The 25,341-nt window shown below is 40.8% G+C and overlaps 1 protein-coding gene across 4 annotated transcripts in view; it reads right to left on the bottom strand.

Annotated features, from left to right (window-relative positions):
• Positions 1–25,341, bottom strand: part of DMD (dystrophin) — a 2,165,569-nt gene that overhangs the window by 79,767 nt on the left and 2,060,461 nt on the right. For all 4 annotated transcript variants that reach the window (XM_061137756.1, XM_061137757.1, XM_061137760.1 and 1 more), the window contains 3 exons: positions 20,396–20,597; positions 18,142–18,227; positions 16,003–16,160 (listed from right to left, as the gene is read on the bottom strand). In XM_061137756.1, the coding sequence (XP_060993739.1) occupies positions 16,003–16,160; positions 18,142–18,227; positions 20,396–20,597 (446 nt within the window). The remainder of the gene's footprint in view (positions 1–16,002; positions 16,161–18,141; positions 18,228–20,395; positions 20,598–25,341) is intronic.

The following is a 25,341-nucleotide window of genomic DNA, read 5'->3' as shown; positions in this document are numbered from 1 at the left end:
GAAAACAAGAGGTTAGCCTGAAATGTCAGGAAGCTGTTGAGGTCAAAAGACAGGTATGATGACAATGGATTGAGGTCATCCTTGCAGGTGCCATTATCTGCTGACCCGCATCCAGGCCTCATAGCTTCTCTCGCTATTGAGGATGACCTTGACCTTGCCCCTAAATACCAGTGTCAAACCATCTAAGCAAACATTCAGAATGGGCCGTTCAGCCCTGGGTTTTGTCTTTGCTTTCGGCAGTGTCTCCTCTTTCCACTTTTTTGGTGTGCACGCACACAGAGCAAGGCTACCGTAGCTCCTTCCAGTGTGACAGCCACTGTGTGCAAGTATCTTGGGTCTCTGTTCCTTCTCTTGGTTCTCTTCTGTCAGCAACTACCCACAGCACAGAGGTGAGGGAAGGAATCCACTGCAGTCGCTGCCTCTGCCTTCCAGTGCGTCACACGCTGGCTTTATACAAATGTCATCTTAACAATGTACAGAGACAGTGAATGACTAGCCAAGGGATGCAATTAGCAATATAATAATTTCAAAGGACATTACGTGGCAGGTTGGGAGTTGGGGGATTTGCCACGGTTTAGAGTATCTTTTCGGTTTCTTTCCTGTTGCGCCTTCCAGAAACCCTTTGGAACTGAAGGGCTGGGCTTCAAATGGCTGCCAGGGTGTCAACCTGAATACTTACTTTTCTCTCAGGCTAACAGTCAAACCAGTCAATTCTAAAGAAAATCAACCCTGTATATTCATTGGAAGCTGAAGCTCCAATACTTTGGCCACCTGATGCCAAGAGCCGACTCATGGAAAAGCCCCTGATGCTGGGAAAGACTCAGGGCAAAAGAAGGGGGTGGCAGAGGACGAGATGGTTAGATGGCATCACTGACTCAATGGACATGAGTTTGAGCAAACTCTGGGAGATAGTGGAGGACAGGGAAGCCTGGCATGCTGCAGTCCATGGGGTCACAAAGAGTTGGACACAACTTAGTGACTGAACAACAACAGGCTAACAGAACCAGTTCCTAGCCACAGAAGAAAGGTGATGAGAGGGTTTCTCAGCAAGCCCTGCTCCCCAACTACTATAAACACACACACCACGTTTTAAAGAGAAGGTAACTGGCATCCCCATTGTCAGGCTTTTGAAAAACCATGTCAGTTGTGAATAAACTGAAAAAAATTCGTATAGAGAAAAGCAAACATTATGGAAGAGATTGCACCCAGTAGTTCTCAGATGATAAAAAGGAACCACCTTTTGTTCTGGAAACAATACTTGTCTAAACCTCCTTTGTTTCTCTCCTGGGTTGCAGGTTATTTAGAGACAGGAACTATGTTTCTATACCTTCCATGAAGGTTTGGTGAATTGAATGATGGGTGGGAATTAAACTGTGATCACAATAAATAGTGATAAAAGGAAGGGTTATAATATCTGAATGCGGTTAGAATTAAAAAAAAAAAAAAAACCTGTATAGGCATCTTAAAGAGCAAAAAACAATAAGTTTATAAGGGTTGCCTAAGAAATAGAAGACAAAATAAGTTTCTTTTAAATAGTTTTTAAAGTAAATGGCCTCTGTTGGCTTGTCTGCTACATGCAAGAGGCTAATCCATAGTCTATTTCTGGATTTGGAGAATACAAAGACTCATCCAGGCCAACATGTCAGTAGTGCTAAGATTGAGAAACTATGTCCCGATGTTAACAGCTTATATTGCCATGGTTCATATGTCAAAACTAAGAAACCAACATGGCTCCACTATGATTAACTAAATGCTACAGGGCACCTAACAGGCAGGCAGCACTCCTCGGCAACAGAGAAACAAAGAAGCTATGATAGGCCTGTTCAATTACTGCCTGTGAGACAAAGGGTATGCTGGTTAACACTGGAGAGACAAATGAGATGCTGCTTCACACCTATTAGAATGGCTACCATCAAGAACACAGAGATAGGCATTGGTGAGGCTGGAGAAGAGAGAACATTTGTGCACTGTTGGTGGGAATGTAATTTGGCTTAGCCATTACAGAAAACAGTATGCAGGTGCCTCAAAAAATTAAAAATAGAACAACCATGCAATCTAGCAATTGCATTTCTAGGTATATAGCCAAAGGAGATGAAAACAGGATATTGAAGGGATATGTGCTTCAATCTTCTTGGCTATTCACAATAGACGGGTAAACAACCTAAGTGTCTGTCAGTGGATGAATGGGTAAAAAAAAAAAAAGACGTGGTGTGCATATATATAGGAGAATATCACTCAGCTGTAAGATGGAAATCCTGCCATTTTTGACAATATAGAAGGGCCCTGAGGGCGTTATGCTACGTGAGATAACTTAGAAAAAGACAAATACTGTACAATATCATTTCTACATGGAATATAAAAAAGCTGAACTCCCCAAAACAGAGTAGAATGGTGGTTATGAGAGACTGGGGGTAGGGGAAACGGGGAGATTATCGACTTACAGCTAGTAGATAAGTAAGTTCTAGAGACCTAATACATAGTAGAGTGATTATAGCCAACAGTACTGCATTATAAACTTCAGAGTTGCTAAGAGACTAGATCTCAATTGTTCTTACCACAAAAGAGAAGTGGTAATTATGTGACGTGGGAGAGGTGTTAGCTAACACTAGGGTGGTACTCATGTTGCAATATATGTGTCAAATCAACACACTGTACATTAAACTGCCAAATGTTTTATGTCAATTATACTGCAATTAAAATTTCTTTAATGTTGTGCATTAGACTTATACCAGGGTATATGTCAATTATACCTCAATTTAAAATTTTTTCATCTAAACATATATATTTACCTATTACTGAGTGAGGGAAGAAAAAGGACTAGTAAATTTCAAGAAGCCCAAACAAGAAGTCACAAGGGAACATGCTAAAATTGTAGACCTTGATTTGAAATCAGGGTGCTTTTCAAATAGAAACTCCACGTAATGCATCTCATGGCAAGTAACAAAAATCTATTTATTCATGGCAAATAATTAACTCAAGCAAGGTTAAAGCAGTCAGCTAGTACAAGTGTGTGTGTGTGCTTTCATTTATTCTGTAGAGTTTCTGTCCATTTAAAAAATAACTAAATATATAAATATTGCATGCATTCATATGCATGAATAGAATTTCCAAACATTCTTATTGAAAGAATAAGGTAAATTTATAGAAAATACTGGGGACAAACCAGAGATATTTCAAAAAGGTTAATCTCTCCTCCCAGGCCATTTTCATCTGTTTTCACTAGTGAAATGTTCCCTTTCAAATAGCCATTTCAAAAAGCCATTTCAATATCGCTGCTGTCGTTAATAGGTTATAGCATTAATAGCTGACAACCCAACTTTTCTGGCCCTGATTGCAAAAAGCCCTAGTGTTAGAAAAGATTTGCTGAATTTAAATTGATCACAACTGTTCTGTGAATTATAGTCTGTACACAAAGATTTAGAACTACAAGGAGAACAGCTAGCTGGGGTCACACGGCATAGGACAGGCAGTTCCTGACTGTTCCCTGAGCTGTTATTACGATTTCTTTAACAACCTCTAAATCTACCAAGGGCATCAGTGGAATATTTTACATAAGAGAGAAGTCTGCACTAGCAACGAACATAAAAGGAGGAACAAGAACAAGTTGTAAAGAATATTAATGATGCATCTTCCAAACGATCCCAATTTTTATGAAAATCAAATGAATGCTAAAAAAATTATGCTATAAAACTATATGAAACCTGCATGTAACAAATAAAACAGAAGGAAGGTGAGGTGGCATTTTGATCTTCTTAGACATAAGATCCTTGTGTTTTACATTTGGGTTGCTGAGGAAACTCAAGTGTAGGGCCACCAGGGATCAGTTATATGAGGCGTCACATGATGTTTCGTCACTTCTTGTTCTTAGTCTAGGCTACTTCTATTCAGAGAACAGTTGCTCTCATGTGAAAGGCCACACTACACATATAAGACTGTTTTCTGTATTTTGCATCTCTGTTACAAGAACTGTTATCCAGAAGATCAGGTAAGACTTAGCTGATAATGACCAAGCTTTGAAATATACACCGTAACCCATATCCCTTCCTGCTTTTTCCATTTACAACATTTAGCATATAATCAAAGCAACCTGGGGATAAGTAACTCTTGAGGTAATCTGTTTTGCTTGATGTTACAGATGAAAAAAGGCTCAAAGAGGTTAAGGACATAGCTCAACATTATCTAATATTTTCAGACTGAAATATGTATGCATAAAGGAGTCTTTACATGGGTGGAAAGAGTGATACGGAAGGGAACATGAAGGCTGATTTCCAAAATCTTTTGAAACTTCAACTCGTCCGAGAGTGTGAGAGGCTCTGATATCTAAATACGGACAACGTGAGACAATGCCCGCGTACCAGATTGTGAAATGAATTTTGTGCCAGTCTACTGAGAGCTACATGAAGGTACAAGTGAATACTCAAAAGGCACTGAGATAAATGCATGCTCTGATCTCTTCTGATCATTTCCTTTCCCTCCTTCTTTTTGGCATTATGTATCTTTCCTCCTGAATATTCATCGGAAGGACTGATGCCGAAGCTGAAGTTCCAATACTTTGGCCACCTGATGCAAAGAACTGACTCATTAGAAAAGACCCTGATGCTGGGAAAGATTGAGGGCAGGAGGAGAAGGGGACAACTGACGACGAGATGGTTGGACGGCATCACCGACTCAATGGACATGAGCCTGAGCAAGCTCCAGGAGATGGTGAAGGACAGGGAAGCCTGGCATGCTGCAGTCCATGGGGTGGCAAAGAGTTGGACATGACTGAGCGACTGAACAACGACGACAATCTTTCCCTCTGGCGTTTCCCAGGTGGTGCAGTGTTAAAGAACTCGCCTGCCAATGCAGGAGACTCAGGTTTGATCGCTGGGTAGAGAAGATCCCCTGGAGAAGAAAATGGCAACCCACACCAGTATTCTTTCCTGGAAAATCCTATGGACAGAGTAGCCTGGTGGGCTACAGTCCATGGGGTCACAAAGAGTCAGACACAACTTACTGACTGAACAACAACAATCCTTCCTTCTACTGTTAGACGTTATGACATATATGAGCTGCATGGACTGACAGGTACAGGTTAAAGTCAACTGAGGTAGTGAAAAGGAAAAAAAAAAACAGAAAAGCCTATGGGTTTCTCAATCCTTATTAGCACATAAGTCATGTTATATGATTTGGTCCCATGAAAGAATTGGCTGATGTGGAAATGTATTTATCAGACATATGCTTAGCTTATACTGCTATGGGGGGAAAAGATGGTCAATTCTATGCATTTGCGTTTTCAGCAACATCATGGCAAATATGGTACCCAAAGGCAACTCAGTCAGGAGAAGTGCCATTCTTTGTACATGCCCACCTACCATGGATGTCCTTAGTGACACTCAGAAAATTAGAGGGGGAAAGTGCAGCTCTTCTTGACAGAAGAAAACTAGCTAACACATGCAGAGAGCAGGGCAGAACTAGGAAACTGCTTTTGGGCAACCACCAAGGTAATCACTGAATTAGGAAAGGATCATCAACAGAGGCTCACACCATACAGTGAAAGGCTATTGAGGAATAGAATGCTCAGAAGTGCTCAAAATATCACAAAAATAACTTTCTAATTACATGGAGAAAAGGATACTTTTACAACAGCAATATCTGACTGATACCACCATACCATTCATTCTTAGCACTATCAAGAACCAACCTGAATCTCAACTAAAGAAACAAGCAGAAGACTCCAGAATATGGGACTTTCTCCAAGAAAGCTGCCTGCACTCTTCAAAAATGTCAGTGTCATGAATGAAGAAACAAAGAATGCTGGGCGACTGTTCAGATGAGGTGAAAGGACACAGACATGACCAGCCAATGACAGACAAAGACCTTGACTGCATCCTGGAGGAAAACAACCAGAAATAAGAGACATTCTGAAGGCATGGGGACATTTCAATGTGGACTGTATGCTAGATGGTCTTGCAGAATCAGTGTTAAATTTGTGTGTAGTGACAATATTGCACTTCTGCAGGAGAAAGTCTTTTTACAAAAAAGATGTATGGTGAAGTGCTCAGGGGTTTATATTTTGTGGTATGATGGCCTTTTACCTTTAAATGGTAAAGGGGAAAGATGTGTTTGTGTGTGAACATTCAAAGAGATACATACTTGGGAAAAGTGAAATGTAAATGGGACAAAAATGCTAACCAGGGTGGAGAGACGTACAGGACATATGGGTGTGGATCATACTATCCTTCCAACTCGTCTTTGTTTTTGAAATTTTTTCAAAATAAAACACCACCAGCACTCCTTCATGGGGGTAACGGGGCAGGCAAGGAAGTCAAGAGTGTAAGAAACTGATGACTGTGAAAGGGGAGAGGGAAATGCATTAATATCAATGGTATAAAATGTAAAAAGCTCAATGGTATAAAATGTGAGGACTAGTTTCCTCACAAAACACAAACCAAATGCCAAACCGACTTCCTCCCTGTTCTCGTAGCTTCTTTGTTCTAACGCGTCCCCCACCCACACACACAAACTTGGCAGACATGTGCTTTGCCCAGATACCCAACTGACTTTTCAGCCATAAAATGAATTAAAGAAGCCCCACATTTACAGAAATGTTTCTTGTTGGAAATCAGGATTAAGAGGTCAACAGTTGTGTTCATGAGACAAGAAGAAGTAAGAGGCTTCCCGTAACTGCTGTTGTCGGTAGAAATCAAGTATTTTCTTTAAAGTTCTGAAGATAATGAGCAGGTTGGAGGCCGGCAGTCATTGCTCTAAATATTCATCAGGGCTGTGAATCACCCCTTAAAGAGAAAATAACCCCAAACACTAACACACGGTGATTATCCACTCTTCATTTACATGTTCAAGGACAACTGTCCTGACCTAAGGCTCCCCGCTCCACCTGACTAATAAACCAATTAATACCATGGCTCCCGGGAACAGAAGCACAAGTTTTAAATCTATGCCTATCTGTAAGTATACACAACATTATTAATTTATGCTAGAGAGTTCTTATTTAAGAGAAAACTTTCACAGGTTCATGGTAGAGCACTCATATCTGCCCAGAGTTATCATGGCATGCCTTTCTCAAGTCTGTATCAGGACACATTATGCTCAAGAACAAGATCTAACAGTAATTCTTTCACAGCTGCCTCCTACAATTATTTAAAATACAGGTCAGGAAAAGGTATAAGTACAGGAACAGAACACAAGAGGAGTAGTTTTCACAGACTGGGAACAGGCGGGGTGACCACAAAACAAGAGGACATTTTAGGGATGACAGAAATGTTCTGTCTTGACTAGAGTCGTGGTGACAAAACTACACACATTTGTCTAAACTCAGATAACAATTATTTTGTATTTTGTAATGTAGCTAAAAAAAGGAAATCAGAAAAAAAAACTTCCCTATTTTATCAAATGTCAGCCCCTCCTCCAAAACCCAAAGAAAAATACAAAACAAAACAAAAACCCACCTTTAGTTGTTAATGCACCCAGACATACTAAGGACCCTAGATAAAAGATAAGGGTATCCCAAGAAGATTTTTGCACTTTGATTCATCTTACATAATCTATGTAAAAAGAAAGATTTAAATAAATCCATTTTACAAGCCAGTGGCAAAGATGGGAAAGAAGAAAATGGTAACTGTTGAATTCATGTCTCCTTGTTTACATGAGATTTGGGGGTACCTATCAATGTGAATTAGAATTAATGGTGAACTAATCAGAGGGAGTCCAGAATACTGAATACTCTTCCAAATGCAGGCATGGCTCTCAAAAAAAAAAAAAAAAAAAAGGTTTTTTTCATTAGAACCTCTGCTTCAGCTTTTGTAGGAAAGGAGGGAGGAAGGGATACAGGGAAGGAGGGCAGAAGGATGGAAAAAATTGATTCTAACAAAGACTACTCCTTTAGAAGGGTGAAAAGAAGAAACAGAATGACAAGTGCTTTTCCTTAGCAAGAGGTATATAAATGAAACAGGTTTCAATTCCATTACAAACCTATCTTTAAAAGCTGGTGGAAAAAATACCCATCACTCCACATGGAGAAATTTAAGCACATAAACCATGACATATTAAATAGATAATTATGAAGGTAAACTCACCAAAGCTTATAGTCAAAACAGAAAAAAATAATAGCAATAAAAACCAATAGTTGACTTAAGATAATGCTGATAATACCCTGATAAAAGATTTCCTAAAAGTCTGCAGGAATTCTAAGTGTCCATCAGCAGGCCCAGTAGAAACTTGGTGATGCTACCTCTGCTTATACATATTGCTTATACATACTGCTTATATATACCAAGTCCTAGAAACTTATACCATACCCATCCACCCAAATGGGTGTAAAAGGAATGTTGATGGGACCAAAGGGTCCATATTTTGATTACTCAACAAACAGCCCAAAGAAACCTAAGCAAAGTGGAATTTCAGGAGTTATTTTAAGGATGGAAAATATAAGATGTGATCAACTGGCATGAAGAAGGCTGTCAAACTAGTTAACAAGTGTCTTGGCATGGTATTTTAACACCATTTCAAGATTCTCTAGAATCTAATCTACAGATGCTTAGTTGTGGGCAAAAGGAATTGTTCATCTTGGTGGGCTATTCTCATGTTAAAAGACATTTTGTGTGTGCTAAGTTGCCTCAGTTGTGTTTGAGTTTGTGACCCTATGAACTGTAGCTCACCAGGTGCCTCTGTCCATTGGATTCACAGGCAAGAATACTGGAGTGGGTTGCCATGACCTCCTCCAGGGGATCTTCCCAACCCAGGGATTGAACCTGTGTCTCTTACGTCTCTCGCATTGACAGGCAGGTTCTTTACTACTAGTGCCATCTGGGAAGCCCAAAATACACTTTAGATAATCATAACTAAGGCTCAGTTAAGTACCTACTGCTTCCCTGGTGGCTCAGAATAAAGAATCTGCCTGAAATGCAGGAGACCAGGGTTCGATCCCTGGGTCAGGAAGATCCCCTGGAGAAGGAAATGGCAACTCACTCAGTATCCCTGCCTGGGAAGTCCCATGGACAGAGGAGCCTGGCAGGCTATGGTCCATGAAGTCACAAAGAGTCGGACATGCCTGAGCAAATAACATGTGCCCACCACGCTAAGTGCCCCACCTGTATTAGCTCATTTAACCCTCCAAAGTGCTCCAGATACTTAGGGGCCAGGAAGCTCAAGAAATGTGTCCAAGGTTGCACTCCCAGCAAATAGCAGAGCTGGTATTTGAATATGGGCAGTCAACTTCAGGACCTACATGCCTAACCACTCTGCCACTCACTACTCCAGATGTCCTGCAATGATTTGCTATTTACATACACATACACACTTGTTCTCAACAATTGAGGCTGTAATTTATTCCCATTTCTGTGTTACAGCAACTGTGCTGAGATGATATTCATTTTTGTCATATGAATATAAAAATCCAGAGGACAGATGAAAAAGCAACTTATTCATTTTGAATGCATAAATACAACGGGAGGCAGAAAACAGATGTAAAATAAACAGATTTTGACATGCAAGCTCTTGCAGGTGAAGCATACTGAATACAAACTTGATGCACTCAATTCTATCTAAACAATGAAGTCCTTAAAACGTTTACAGAAGAAGATGTTACAAAGACTATCAGGGGAGGGGGGGAGGTGAGTACCTCTCAGGGTACTGCCAAGTACCAATTTACAGATACATGACTCTCTGGAGTCACTTAAAAGTGTGAAGTTCTTCCCAGCTAAGAGGAAACATTATTTGATTTCATCTGGAGGTAGAACTTAGATACCTGTAATTGGGATTAGAGTATTTTCAATAAAGATCATAGAGTGTGTGTGTGTGTGTGTGTGTGTGTGTGTGTGTGTGCGTGTATACACTGTGTTGGGGCAGGAGTAGGAGTATTCATTTATCCACATATCCTATTATAACCTAAAATTCATATAAAAGACTATTTATAAACACTTCCTTAGTTCAGTCTAGTATTTGAATTGGTTACAGCCATTTATTTCTACTCAGATGGTTTAGCAGAAGGAAATACTAGCTTGGAACACAGGGAACTTGGACCTGATGTCTCATTCTGACATAAATAAAACTGCAGAATGAAGAATATATTCACTCTGCTTTTCTGGTTTCTCATCTGAAAAAAGAGGGATGTGGACAATGTCTTACGCTCCTTAAGGTGCTCTGTGTGACTCACTGCCAGGAGTAGATCTGGCCTTCCTGTGGTTGCAGGATCGATCTATTGTGTCAACAGGGATAGTTTCATGGAATATGAGAGCCAATCAACCCGATGATGCACTAATTGAAGCTGTATTTCCAAAACAAACTAGTTTCAAATCTTCAAGTCTACTACTGCCCAAATGAGTCGTTTTCCCAGTACACACGTTGACTGTCATATCCTTGGAAGGTAGAAACAGATCTGTTTCCCCATTCAATATCACTGAAGATACTACTGTCAAACCCATACATTGATAGTGAATTTTCTCTTTTAAAATCCATAGGCATGACTTCATTTCTGGGCTTCATGGATAATACCTTGATGGACCTACACTGATTTTAAAATAGGCAAAGCATTTTATTTGGACTTGGGGATTTATTTTCCTCTTTCTTTTAAAAAGTTTTTGTGTTTTTTTTTCCAGTTTTTTTTTATGGTGGTAAGATACACATACCATAAAATGTACTATTTTAACCACTCTAATTGAACAGTTCCATGGTATTAAGTATATAGGAAACCTATAAAAAGATCACCCAGCGGGTACCACATGTGCAAACACCACTCTCCTCCTGTGTCTGCCAGGCCCTTCTCTTGAGCCAGAAGCTGACATTTACCAACTTGAAAAGAAGGAAGTTTTCGAGTCGGTGACAAGAAGACAAAGGACATAAAAAGAGTGTAGACTGAAGTCAACTTCTTCTGTGAGGCAGGGAATGTATTTGTAAGAGAAACAAGTACTTTTACTGCCATTCGCTTCCTGAGGCTGGTACACTGAGCAGCCTTTGAGCGCCGGCTGGCTCAAGCCACCAGCCCGGCCCCATTCCCAAGGTCTTAAATGCTTCAAACAAAGGGCAGAGGGCATTGTTCACTCCTGCTATCTTTCTCTACAGCAAACACTGAATTTTCATGCAAGCCACACAGCTTCCGAAAGGCAAGGTGACGCCAGAGCTCCTGGCTGAGGAAAAGGCTGACGGGGAGAGGACGCCAATTCTGAAGGAAGAATTCACAATGGATCTGTTCAAGCAGACTGCCAGTGGCTAGCAAGGCGAGAGGGCCCCCAAATCTGAGTCATCTAAACCTTGCCTAGCTCTGTACCTATAGAATGTGCCCAATATTCTTCCAGCAACATCCGGTTAGCCAATACTCAACGTCTTAAGATGAGGCATCCTCTTTTCCCCAACGCTCCTATGTTCCCTGTTTTGTTACGGCATCTTGTATTTTAGCATCTTGTATTTAGCATCTTATAATTTAGCATATTTAGAAAATATGCCTGTTATTTCACCTTGGGAAGCTGGAGAGCCTTAATATCAAAAAGAGTGTATCCGGCTTCCCCGGTGGCTCATTGGTAAAGAATCGGCCTGCCAATGCAGGAGACACAGGTTTGATCCCTGGTCTGGGAAGATCCCATATGCTGTGGGGCAACTAAGCCCCTGTGCCACAACTATTGAGCCTGTGCTCTAGAGCCTGGGAGCTGCAACTACTGAAGCCCATGTGCCTAGAACCCGTGCCGTGCAACAAGAGAAGCCACTGCGACAAGTCACTGCAACGAGAAGCCCCCACTCGCCACAACTAGAAAACAGCCTATGCGGCAGTGAAGACCCAGCACAGCCAAATATAAAATGAGAGAAATAGAAAAATTTTTTATTTTTTTTTATTTTTTATTTTTTTTTTATTATTTTTATTTTTTTTTTCCAGTGGGTTTTGTCATACATTGATATGAATCAGCCATGGATTTACATGTAAAGAGCGTATTTGGGGATGAGGAGGAAAATGGCCCAGCAGGGAGGAGAGGGAAGTGCTCGCTGGTCTAGGAATCAGACTCTCCCACCAGCTGAAGAAATGCAATGCAGGGGCCACTGATAAACTGTTCACCTACTGAAACAACAATAAAAACAACCCTGAACCCAAGCCTGCCAATTCTATTCTCCTCAAAAGGTTGCGGAAGATTTAAATGAGAGAACTGTGCAAACAAAGGTAAAAAATGCTATCATCAGTAGCAGTCATAACAATATTATGTACACAAGCATGGTCAGTGCAAATGTAGTAGTGAGAAGCTGTTACTTGGTAGTGAAAGCAAACCATGGGCAGCTATGGAGACAGATCAGGAAAGGTCTGAGAGTGAAGCAGAGAAATCAGGAGCTATTCCCTGAACCAGGGAAAGAAATGGGAGATTTCTAAGGATGGTGTCACACAGTGAGTGTGCGTGCCTAGTCATTTAGTCATGTCCGACCCTTTGCGATCCTATGGACTGTAGCCCGCCAGGCTCCTCTGTGCATGGGATTCTCCAGGAAAGAATACTTGCTATTTGCCTGGAGTGGGTTACTAGTCCCTTCTCCAAGGGATCTTCCCAACCCAGGGATTGAAACCAGGTGTCCTGCATTGCAGGCAAATATTTTTACTGTCTGAGCTGCCAGGGTTCTAATGCTGAGAATAGAGTGTAGCTGTTACAAGGATGTGGTGAAACGAGAGGCAGCAGGTGAGTGAAGAAAGCAGGTATCCCACAGCAGAATGCAACGGGCTGACAGGGACAGACCTGCCTCCTGATGAGAGGATGGCCCAATGGAAAGCAGAGTTTCTGCTCAGGAGCCCCTGGTCCTGACCCCCAAGTTCAAGACAGTCAAAGGCTAGAGCTTACTTCTTCACACCATGAAAGAGAAATGGTAATTCTATGACCTGATAGTGTGAACTACTGCTACAATGGCAATCATATTACAATATAGAAATGTATCAAATCAACATGTCCCACACCTTCAATTTACATGTTATATGTCAGATTAAAAAAAAATAATAGCGAGAACCAGAGTCCAGGGGAGGTGGCAATGTCAGTCCTGCAAGGTAACGGGACAATGGTTGCAGCGGCTCTGAGGCCAGCTCACCTGACTTCAAGGCAGGAACCATCACTGAATACAGATGGTTGTCGGCAGGTGTGTGCTCTGACCCTTGCACTCAACCCCAGTCACATGACACACACAACTGTACATATATATGTATGTGTATATTAACACTCTGTATGTGTGTGTTTCACAGTAAGACTGTAAAAAGTCATTGAAACTTGACTAAACAGAAAACAATACTGAGGGAGAAAAAGTAGGTCACTGCAAGTTGTTTTGCAATAGGATTTGGAAAAAAAATGAATCTGAATTATTTGTGGTCATTCATACTCATTGTATGGGAGTTACTTGTGTCTATGTTCTGGAGGAGAAATGCTAATACAGCAACACATTAGAAAAAACCCAGAGAAAGTGATAGTCTATTCATGTTTTGGGAGATTTGAGCATGAGGTGGAAAAAATACATGTATTTCTCCACATCTGTTTTATTTTTATAGTTAATTTGCCATAATTTGGGCAAAACAATCTGAACAGTATATGTAAGCAGGCTTCGTATATGTGCATTTCTTTAATCTGCCCAGTTAACTATTCAATGAATGCTAAAACTGCTTTAAATATGTAAATGTTCTGCCCATGAAGCCTTCTATAGTTTTATCTGAGTCTGTGGTAAGACTATATACAGGTCTAACCCAGTTACTTATTCACCTAGTTCTGTCGGTAATGAGATTAGAATGGAATGAGAAACCCCATACACCTGTAGTTCTTAGGATTTAAAAAATGTTAAGAACACTGCAAATAATGTAAAACTGCAAATATCTCTTCCTTGAGTGCTGGTGGTATTGCAAATAGGAACAACTTTTGACCAAAAGCCATGTGGTAATATGTATCAAAAGCTACAAAACTGTTTATATCTGGTAATCCCATTCCTGAGAATGTATCCTAAGGGAAAAACTTGAATCAAAGAAAAGAGCTAACTGCATAAAGATGTTCACTGCAGCATTATCTATCTTACCAAAAAGGGGGAACAACCTAAATGGCTATCCATGAAATGACGTCATTTGGGAGGAAGAGGCTATTTCTGGGGACATGGATGATGGTGCAGAAAAGGCACTCGGAGCAGGATGCAAAAGAGAATGGACAGGAGTGTGCCAACCTACTGACAGACATTAATGGAAGTATGAACCTCTGACTTGGTTGTAAGCCTATGGATAGGCAGCATCCAGCCCCTGGAAGAATAGATGAATGTCAAAACTACAATCAGTTCAGTTCAGTTCAGTCGCTTAGTCATGTCCGACTCTTTGCGACCCCATGAATCGCAGCACGCCAGGCCTCCCTGTCCATCACCAACTCCTGGAGCCTACCCAAACACATGTCCATCAAGTCGGTGATGCCATCCAACCATCTCATCCTCTGTCGTCCCCTTCTCCTCCTGCCCTCAATCTTTCCCAACATCAGGGTCTTTCCCAAAGAGTCAGCTCTTCGCATCAGGTGGCCAAAGTACTGGAGTTTCAGCTTCAACATCAGTCCTTCCAATGAACACCCAGGACTGATCTCCTTTAGGATGGACTGGTTGGATCTCCTTGCAGTCCAAGGGACTCTCAAGAGTCTTCAAAAGCATTAATTCTTTGGTGCTCAGCTTTCTTTATAGTCCAACTGTCACATTCATACATGACTACTGGAAAAACCAAAGCCTTGACTAGATGGACCTTTGTTGGCAAAGTAATGTCTCTGCTTTTTAATATGCTATCTAGGTTGGTCATAACTTTCCTTCCAAGGAGTAAGCAAGTATCTTTTAATTTCATGACTGTAATCACCACCTGCAGTGATTTTGGAGCCCCAAAAAATAAAGTCTGACACTGTTTCCCCATCTATTTGCCATGAAGTGATGGGACCAGATGCCATGATCTTAGTTTTCTGAATGTGGACCTTTAAGCCAACTTTTTCACTCTCCTCTTTCAACTTTCATCAAGAGGCTCTTTAGTTCTTCTTCACTTTCTGCCATAAGGGTGGTGTCATCTGCATATCTGAGGTTACTGATATCTCTCCTGGCAATCTTGATTCCAGCTTGTGCTTCCTCCAGCTCAGCGTTTCTCATGATGTACTCTGCATATAAGTTAAATAAGCAGGGTGACAATATACAGCCTTGATGTACTCCTTTTCCTATCTGGAACCAGCCTGTTGTTCTATGTCCAGTTCTAACTGTTGCTTCCTGACATGCATACAGGTTTCTCAAGAGGCAGGTCAGGTGGTCTGGTATGCCCATCTCTTTCAGAATTTTCCACAGTTTATTGTGATCCACATGGTCAAAGGCTTTGGCATAGTCAATAAAGCAGAAATAGATGTTTTTTCTGGAACTCTTGCTTTTTCGATGATGCAGAGGATGTTGGCAATTTGATCTCTGGTTCCTCTGCCTTTCCTAAAACCAGCTTGAACATCTGGAAGTTCATGGTTCACGTATTGCTGAAGCCTGGCTTGGAGAATTTTGAGCATTACTTTACTAGCATGTGAGATGAGTGCAGTTGTGCAGTAGTTTGAGCATTCTTTGGCATTTCAATAGGAAAGCTTAAAAAATGATATCTGTGTTAACTGTTTACCAACAGTTACTGAAATGAAGGTTATGATGACAGAATTAGGTTAGGGAAAAAAGTAAGACCATGAAACTCACCTACAGAGGTCATTTTCTTTTTTTTATAAAGGATGTCTCTGGCTAGAGATTTATTTCCTCCCTAGCTGAATCACTGCAGATTCACTTTCCCACCAACACCCTAGGAGCCCATGGGGTTCTGGCTGTGGTCACAGACTTCTTTCCCTTCCTGTGCACTGTCCTCTCTCCCCAATCCCACAGTTCCAGAAGCCACTGCCCACACAGGTTTCAAACCTCAAAAATCCCCTACCTACCTGCCTATGGAAGAGCTAATGTGAGAAACTACAGTTCTGTGGTTTTTCCATTAATTCCCCAAATGCACAAGAATAAACATGTTACTCAAGAAGGTGAATAACTTACGAATTGGAAGCAGCTCCTGACACTTGGCTCAATGTTACTGCCCCCAAAGGATGCAACTTCACCCAACTGTCTTGGGATTTGAATAGAGTCATGTAGAAGGAGGCCCAGTCTGCGCTGGTCACAAAATCCTGTTGAACTGGCCACTTGCTTGAAAAGGTCTACAGGAGGAAGAAGAGAATTCCAGCAATCAAAAAGTGGCATCAAGCAGATGCTAGTACAACTAAACCACCTACCCAGTTCCAGTACCAATTCTCCAGAGGAGAGATGGATTCCCTACTTGCCCAGACGGGTTGCTTCTACTGTACACTAATCTGCACATTTATTACTTTTATGGATCAAGTTAATCAGCACTGTGTATATATAAAGTGTGACAATGTTTAAGTAAACTATAGCCCTGTAAGAAATGAGAATTTACATACAATTCTGACATGTGACTTTTTCCTAAGCCAGAACGTAATCCTTTGGAAAATAGTTTATATATAGGACATGACCTCCATCATACAATAAATGTTTTAGCATTAAGAAACATAGAGCGGGCCCAAAGAGCTATCCCCTGTGGACATCAGATCCCAAAATATATCAAAATTGGGACCACACAGCAACTGTGTGTTAGAAATGGGTAGAGCAGAAAAGCAGCCCCTGAATGATAGCAGGTGCCCCAAATAGGTGGATTCACAGAATGAATGAATGCGCTGAACACTTGCAACAGCTTTTGATCTCAGAAATCTAATCATTTTAATCCTATCTTGTATTGAAATAAAAGTTCCCAAGAAAGTCAATCCATGAAAGCTTTCCCTACTCATATGTACACTTTAAACTCTCAGAAATTCAATGTTTGAATGGGATATTTATTTCAGATGGCAGTGACAACAGTTGAGATCTCCCACACGCACACCCCCCAGCTCTCCAGTACATCCACAAAATTTCAAAATTATGAATTACCTTCAAACATCCCAGTTTGAAGTTAATATTTTTGTTTGGCCAACCTCAAACCTGTTCCCTCTTAGTATAATATTTGAAACACAGGCTAGAAGCTTCCTTGGTTTATCAAGTAAGTATTATGATGTGCTGGTACTTTACCATTAGCAAGCTTAGAGTAAAAGCTAACCTACAACAAGTAACTACAATTTTTAAAGGACTAAAGCCCACAGAAATATTCTGTTTCATCCAAAACATATTTTCAAACAGCTAATGAAAGCTGTTCTTTTTTCTTGGGTTCTTAGGATGAGAAAAACTCAAGTGGAAACTACATAAAAGTGAGAGCTAAAAGAGCTTGTGTATTTTGTGGTTTACTCCTGGGGGGAAGTGAGCAGTAGGACACAGAATGGCTTTGTAGGAATTCAATCTTTTATCTTCTGCCTATCCTTAAGCTCAGCACATCTCCACATCCCTGTGTGGCTAGGCCTTAGGGGAAAAGACAAGAGACAAGATATACTAGGTTTGTTTAATATTCCTACCGAAAAGATTTCTCATGAGCATTTAAAAGGGAAAAACAAGTACATGCCTTCACAATGGGAAAGAACGGTTGCTTCGTCACCTCAACCATCCCTCCGCTAGCATTTGCTTTTAATTTGGATTTACAAATTTTATGCAGAAGAGCCCAATGGCTAATCAAAAGGAAATTCTGTAAGGTGATATTTACCCTGTAAGAAATGGCAAGCTGTCTCTCAAATAATAAAACGTTAATCACATCATAGAATTGGATATGTCAGTACAATTCGCAGTAAGATGATTATAAAATAAACAAGGTTTGTTGAACATGAATGCCAGATAGTACTCTTTAAATAAGAATCCAAAGATGAGGCATGTGCATGGATTAAACCTTCACATTTATTTTTTCTGACTTAGACAAAGGGGTTAGGAAATCAGACTTTATCCCCAAGGAACATGTGTTTTATTCAGACACAGTTGATGTAATGTAAAATAATACTCATACTGGAGAAGCTAATCCTCGTTCTCTACTTAAATACCTACAATTTCATGTCTGACAGAGAACGGCACAAACCAAATTTTATGCCTGTCTAAGAGTAGTTTTACATCTTAAACGAGGAACCGGCTGTCAACGAAGGACACTGTGTCATTCCCCATCTAGAACTGGGGTAATTAGCCAACATGAATAAAAGGGTACACATGACTTACATCTGTACTTGTCTTCCAAATGCGCTTTACACAGAGAAATGACGCCAGTTTTAAAAGACAGGACCCGGATCCTCCCTGTTCGGCCCCTATTATGAATAATCAAAGCAGAAAACAATTACTGACACTTTCTTGAAAGATAAACACTTCTTAGTTAAGGGAAAAAAAACTTGGATGTGGGAACTCTATTGACCATTGTTTTATTAAGATCATTAACATTTCTGAGTTCATTATCTATTTGGCTGATGACCTAGAATGAAATGGAAATCTGACCAACTTGACCAGTGAACATTTACCAAGTTTTCAGTTTCTAAAAGACCTTACTCGAATGGTAAGCATTTCTCTACATAAAATAAGAAAGAAGATTCTTTTATTATCTTCAGAGAGCCACCTGGGTTTAAGTAGATAAGGGGAAGAATTACTAGTATGTGCTAAGCAATTTACCCACTTTGGTTACTGAAGCCAAAAAATTACCAGCAACTAACTGCTCTGCCCTCTTCAACACTCATTTAGCTTTTCATCAGATTGCCTCTTACTGAGAAGAAAATTAGTCACTTCAGGCCACAAGACACATAGTATAAAATACGAACATTTATCTCTATAAGAAAAAATATGATACAATCTATTAGAGGGCATTGGAACAGATAATCTTAAGGAGCAATTTAAAAATATCCTATTGCTATAACAATGTTTTAACATACATATGCTTTTACTTTACATACAAGCCATTCTACATGACAAATTTATTAACAAGTTCATTGTATCCATGGGGAACGCACAAGTTTTTCATTTTGTAAAACCTGTCTTTTGATCATTTTCAGCTTTTATTTTGTTATGAAAAACAACTGAACCATATATTTTGGCTCAAAAAAAAAAGTCTGTAGAATAACTGCAAAGGATAGGTCTAAAGAGTGGTTACTTTTAGTGAACAATACGCTCAGCTTGCAACTGGTACAATTTACTAAATACATTAGTCAAACAGAAATCCTGGGTCCTAATACATTCATGAAAAAGTACTATCACTGTAAAGTTTTTACCATTTTCCCTCTTTAAAAAGGCAAATCTAAAGTTTCACAAATTTTATACAGTAACTCAGGTCTTCAAGGAGTTAACATTGTCCCCAAATAATATTCAGGCATAGAGAAGGGAAGTCATATACTCAGAATTCATTTGTACATCATCTGCAAAGAAAATGGGTGCTGAAATATATTTGAGGGAAGACCTGAATAGAAACCCTTCTCAAAGCAAATGTAAGTATAATCCCAATTAAAATCCGACATGATCAAGGGCTTGGTAGATAATGATGAGAATTCAATAGCCTTGGAATTTAACAAGCACTATCTTAGGAAAATAACAAAGGAAAAAAAAGTATACATTTTAATCCAGGAGGTGGTAGAAATCTACAGCAAAGGCAAAACTAAAATAGTTGCTATGCGACTCCTTTCAGAAAAGCTTCCCAGATTTCTAAATGTGGAATATGTTCTCGCTGACATGTGAAATCAGGCATATAATAAGTTTGATGTCTAAGAAGAATTCAGTTGAAATTAAGACCAATTCCTGCTGCTTGGAATTGTCTTCATTAAGCTCAAGACAAAACTGGGGGGGGGGGGCAATCCCAAAGATAAAAACAAGCGCTCTCTCAGAGGCATGAATGGAGGTGCCAAACTAAAACTTCGTCAATCCTATTTTATAAAAAAACAAAACAAAAATAAACAGAATTCCTCCACTTGAGGATCTGAATTTGCTGCATTAAGGGCTTGTTTTCATTTTTCTTTTTGCATAACCATTCACACTCCTCTGCAAAAATCTCTTGAGTATCAGCTAACACTATTTGGAGCTGGGGACAGGAGTGTCACACCTCCAGGAGTGCATCTCTTTGGGTAGAAGGAGCCGCACCCGAAGAGAGTGGAGGAATTCAAGATACACAGGCTAGCAAGGGCAAGAACCAACGGCTACACGCTGACTCATCCTACTACTGGAAAAATGAGTATCTTGAGGTTTTGTCTGCTTTCTAATCTGAGTAAAATCTACATCCTAGTTCTTTACCTCCCAGCATATCAAAACATTTTTTTTTGGTTCCATTAAATGCAAAAATGATTAATCACAGGGATAGCATTTGGTCACACGGCTTCATGAAACTTTCATCCTGAGGACCATATTTCGAGACCAAAGCCCTGCTGTGATGCTAATTACACCGTCACCGTTCTGTAAACTAAGCCTCCCGTGGTAGAGTCTGGAGAAAGCCTGCCATACGTACGTATCATAAACATTCAGCAGCCAATTGAGACACATATCCACGCAGAGAGGGACGTTGACCAGATTGTTGTGCTCTTGCTCCAGGCGGTCATAAATAGTGGTCAAACAGTTAATGATCTGCAGGATGTCCATGGGCTGGTCGTTTTGCTTGAGGTTGTGCTGGTCCAAGGCATCACATGCGGCTGACAGGCTCAAAAGATCCACTGCAAGAGCCACAGAACATCACCGGTCATTTCAAGGGGAAAACCCTTCTGTTTCTGTTTCTGATGATCCTAGTAGGATGGTCTTATAACCTTTAGTAAACACCAAACCTGAACCCTACCCTCTCTTAGTGAAGTGTCTTCTCCCATCCCTTGGCTATGAGTTTGATGAGTAAGGTAAAGAATCCAGCTACAGTGCAAGAGACCCTGGCTCAATCCCTCGGTCAGTAAGATCCCCTGGAGAAGGGAAAGCCTACCTACTCCAGTGTTCTGGTCTGGAGAATTCCATGGGCGGTATAGTCCATGGGGTCGCAGAGTCGGACATGACTGAGCAACTTTCACTTATTCACTTATTCACAAGCTCAGAGGTTGTTCTGAAGTCTCACTGGCAATGGGTGAAGAAGTGAGTGAAGAGACAGTACCTATGTCGGAACTATTGGGTAATTTGGGGGAGTTAAATGGACCCATAGTGTTCTATAGGAACACAGTCATTTTCACCCAAATCACAGGGGGGAATAAAACTGTTTTATTAGAGATTTTCGAAGGTTCCTAACAGTACTTTCTTGTATTAGTATCAGAGAAGGTCAGTTTGATTAATCTGTATGGTTAGGGTTGTATAAACTCGATTTCCAGCTATGCATTTATAATCATTAAGTATTTTTCTCCTTGAAATAACAGTCACCTCCTAATCTCTCTTGATACTTTAACACTAGGTGAAAAAATACTCAACTTCACTAAAATCTTCTATAGACAAACTAAAATAACTGCATCACCCATCCAGTTTTCAGATCTAAGGCTCACTTACTTCTCCTTTCACCTACTGTGTATTTCATGCAGGAGATGTGTGAAATTTGATTCCTGGGTTGGGAAGATCCCCTGGAGAAGGAAATGGCAACCCATTCCAGTATTCTTGCCTGGAGAATTCCATGGACAGAGGAGCCTGTTGGGCTACAGTCCATGGTGTTGCAAGGAGTTGGACATCACTGAAGTGACTGAGCACAGCACAGCACAAGAACTTTGTAAGTCTGGTGGTGAGTGGGAGGTTTCCGTGATCTAAGATGGTATTTAATGGTATACCGAAAGACAAACATGTATCAAAAGTGAAACCTCAACCTTGTCCAACATCAGCAAATCATAAGCTTTACTCCGAAGGGTCCCAGGAAGATGCTTTTCTCTAAAGTCAATTTATTAGCCAAATTGAGAATGCAACAGCATTGCTTTTATGACACCTCATACATCTAAGCTCTGGTCTACATTCTCAGTCCTTTGAGAGAGAAAGAGAGAGTCAATGGTAATAAAGTTAATTTCTCATGCACCCTGGGGGAGGAGGCAAGAAAATTCAAAATGTAACTTCAGATAAACACAGTCATGCCCTGCACTAAACAGATGCAAATTTAAGGCTTTAATGCATTTTCCTAGTTACTGTTTGTGGCTAGTTCTAATTAAATGTTAAGGACAAAACCCCAAAATAGTGGTTAATACCTGTGTAGGTTAATACCTATGTACTGCATGTTTTTCTCTTTTCAAAAAGGAAAATAGTACCCTTTTGAAGTTTCCCTGGAAGCATGAAGAGACCCCATGGTGGATGCAAGTGTTTGTTTTTTTTACTTTGTCTTTCATCCCAGTGAGTAAAGCCCTCTATGTCCATAGACCAGTCTCCCTACAATGCCCTGATGGAGCACTCGTCCTATCAAATCAAAGCTCCCCACTCTTTTGCTTAAAAATATTCTCAAGATAAAGGAATGACCTCTTTACATGGAAGCTGAGACTGTGTTTCAAGTGGCAGAAAGGAATATAACTTGATTTGAAAGGGAGGGAGGTAGGAAAAAGAAAAAAAAGATTAAAAAAATAACAATACAAGGAGGTAGGGGAACAAGAGGAGGGGAAGGCTGAGTGGGGGCTGTATGGGAGACCAGAGGGAGATGCAGAAACAAAAGACACCAACTTTCATCCTCTGCTATGTGCGTGATTTCCCCTCAGGACAGGTTTTCAGATATGTATGTACGTAATCAGCACACCATTTTCATCAGCAGAAGAGAAGACCAGACTTCCTCCAAATACCAATATTCCCAACATGTTTCTTTGTATATTGAGGGAAGCAATGGGTGGTTTGAAGTTTTTCTACTGTTTTTTTTTTGTTGTTGTTGTTGTTGTTACTTTTCCTTAATCATGATAGATATTTTGCTTTATATCCATGGATATAAGAGCTAACAAGTGAGAATCTGTAAGACTCACTTTGGTATGAAGAATCTAATTTCCCTGTGTGATGGACACGAACAACCAACAGCAAAATGGCATTTCTTTTCTTTTTATGGGGCCTACTCTCCTCTCTGTACAGGTGAATGGATAACACACAGAATAGGAAATTAGGAGCATCAATAGCTCCAGAGGGGTGCAAAGCAACTGCTCCGAAATCATAGGAGCAGGAGATGACATAGTTGGGAAGAGAAATACTGTGCAGTGCACTCTGCTAAAACCAAATGTCGTTAAACACGAGAATGGTCCATCACAGAAGACTGGAGAACACATTTTCCTAAAATTAACATATCAAACAGAACTCCACTTTCACGGAATAATTGGTAAAAGACTCCTATTGAGGTATATAGAGCCGATACCATGGACTTGCAAAGACGTGAGAAAATCAATAGGGGCAATGTAATTGCCACACAAACATATACTTAACTGTGCGAAATGAGCATCTTGGAGAACACACTGGCATTTTTTGATGAAACATTAAACATAATGATTAGTTGTTTCCAGAAGCCTCAACAAGCAACCAGCAGCCACAATTCTGTGAAACTATCCTTTTACCTCAAGCTAGGAATTTCCATTTAGGGGAAGAATATATCTCCTTTAGTGTATTCACTAGGGAATATATTTTAAAGCTATAAAAAAAAAATCCAAGTATGTTCTAATACACCTTTTCTTTCAAAAATTATTTTGACGGTAGAGGATGCTAGAGGTTTGGATGCCAGTGAAGCATAGGGACCATCTGGGGATGACAGAGGGGGCAAGACAAAAAATGACCAGCTCTCCAGGGTTCTCTTTGCTAAGCAAGAAAAGCAGAAAACGAAGGGGATGGGGTGGGGTGGGGTCTCAAGCACAGGATCCCATGAATGTTTCCCAAGGTGCTGCTTGGGCCTGATCACCTGGCTCAGAAGGTAAAGAATCTGCCAGCAGTGCAGCAGATCCAAGTTCAATCCCTGGGTTGGGAAGATCCCCCGGAGGAGGGCATGGCAACCCACTCTAGTATTCTTGCCTGGAGAATCCCATGGACAGAGGAGCCTGGCGGGCTATAGTCCATGGGATCCCAACAAGTCAGACATGACTGAATGACTAACGCTTTCACTTTTTCACCCTCTTGATATCCTAGGCTTAAATGTCCACACCATTCTTTTCTATATATGCCACAAGTGAGGAGTTTTGCTGGATTTTTTTTTGTCTTGTACAGAATCTTCAGTGTTGTGAACTAGAAAGCCCCTTTCAGAAGCATTTGCAGTTGGGGAAAATTGAGACCAGAGAGGAGACTTGCTCTGGGTATTATGGCACGACAGGTGGGGGCATGTACTGAAAAGAAGAAAGGTGGGTGGCAGAGGTAATCCTTCCAGACTGTACAGGAAAAAAAAACTACCCTCCCTTCTCTACTAGCAATAATATGGGGAGGATAAAAAGCACCAAAATGTTGGTTAGAGTAAGTCTGGTGGTGCCCACACAAACACAACCCTGGGCTCGTCCTGTGGGTCAACCTGGATACTCTGTGTTAACATATCAACAATCCTGTAACGTCAGTAGTACAGACACAGACGGGGTGGGTAACTCCTACATGTTTGCTGACTTTCTGGCCCGGGCAGAAGGTGTCTGTGGGAAGAGGAGGCTGTTGTGGACGTCATATCTTTCCACAGGTGGCTTACCCTTTGGGCTGAAGGACTTCTCAAAAAAATCTCTGCCTAGCGAGAAAGTCAATGTGCTTTGATGCAGTTATCTTTGCTGTGAGGGTTTATTCCAGAGACTCTGAGGCTGGCAAGGCATGTTTTGCTAAAACCAGCCACACAATGCAGAGCCTTGATCAAAGCAGTAAAAAGAAGTGACTCACTGTGTTTATGGGTAGCCATGGGTTACAGGTTATCACAGTTGTATACTGCTAGCAGTAACATTAGCCATTTTTAACTGGTCTCAGTGAGGCCCATGGAGGCCACTGGGTTTGGGACTGGCTATGTAGGGAGTGAAGGCAGAATGGCAAAGAATTGATGCCTTCGAATTGTGGTACTGGAAAAGGCTTCTGAGAGTTCCTTGGACAGCAAGGAGATCAAACCAGTCAATCTTAAGGGAGATCAACCCTGAATATTCACTGGAAGGACTGATGCTGAAGCTGAAGCTCTGGTATTTTTGTCACCTGGTGTGAACAGATGACTCATTGGAAAAGCCCATGATGCTGGGAAAGATTGAAGGCAGAAGGACAAGAGGGTGTCAGAGGATGAGATGGCTGGACGGCATCACTGATGCAATGAACATGAACTTGGGCAAACTCCAGGAGGGCCTGGCATGCTGCTGTCCCTGGGGTCGCAAAGAGTCAGACACGACTGGGAGACTGAACAACAACAAATATAGGGAGAAGATATTCAGGGCACCAGCAGTTATAAGCAATCCTGGCTGAGACTCTGATGGGTGAGCCCTGGTTTCTAAAGTGTTCTGTGCTCACACTGGTGGTTCTCGATCCAAGAGAGAATGTGCACCCTGTTCTGGCCCT

This window comes from Dama dama, chromosome X (assembly GCF_033118175.1).
Source record: "Dama dama isolate Ldn47 chromosome X, ASM3311817v1, whole genome shotgun sequence".
Taxonomy (NCBI): domain Eukaryota; kingdom Metazoa; phylum Chordata; class Mammalia; order Artiodactyla; family Cervidae; genus Dama; species Dama dama.
Note: the sequence above shows the minus strand (reverse complement) of the source record. Positions and strands in the feature narration are given on the sequence as shown.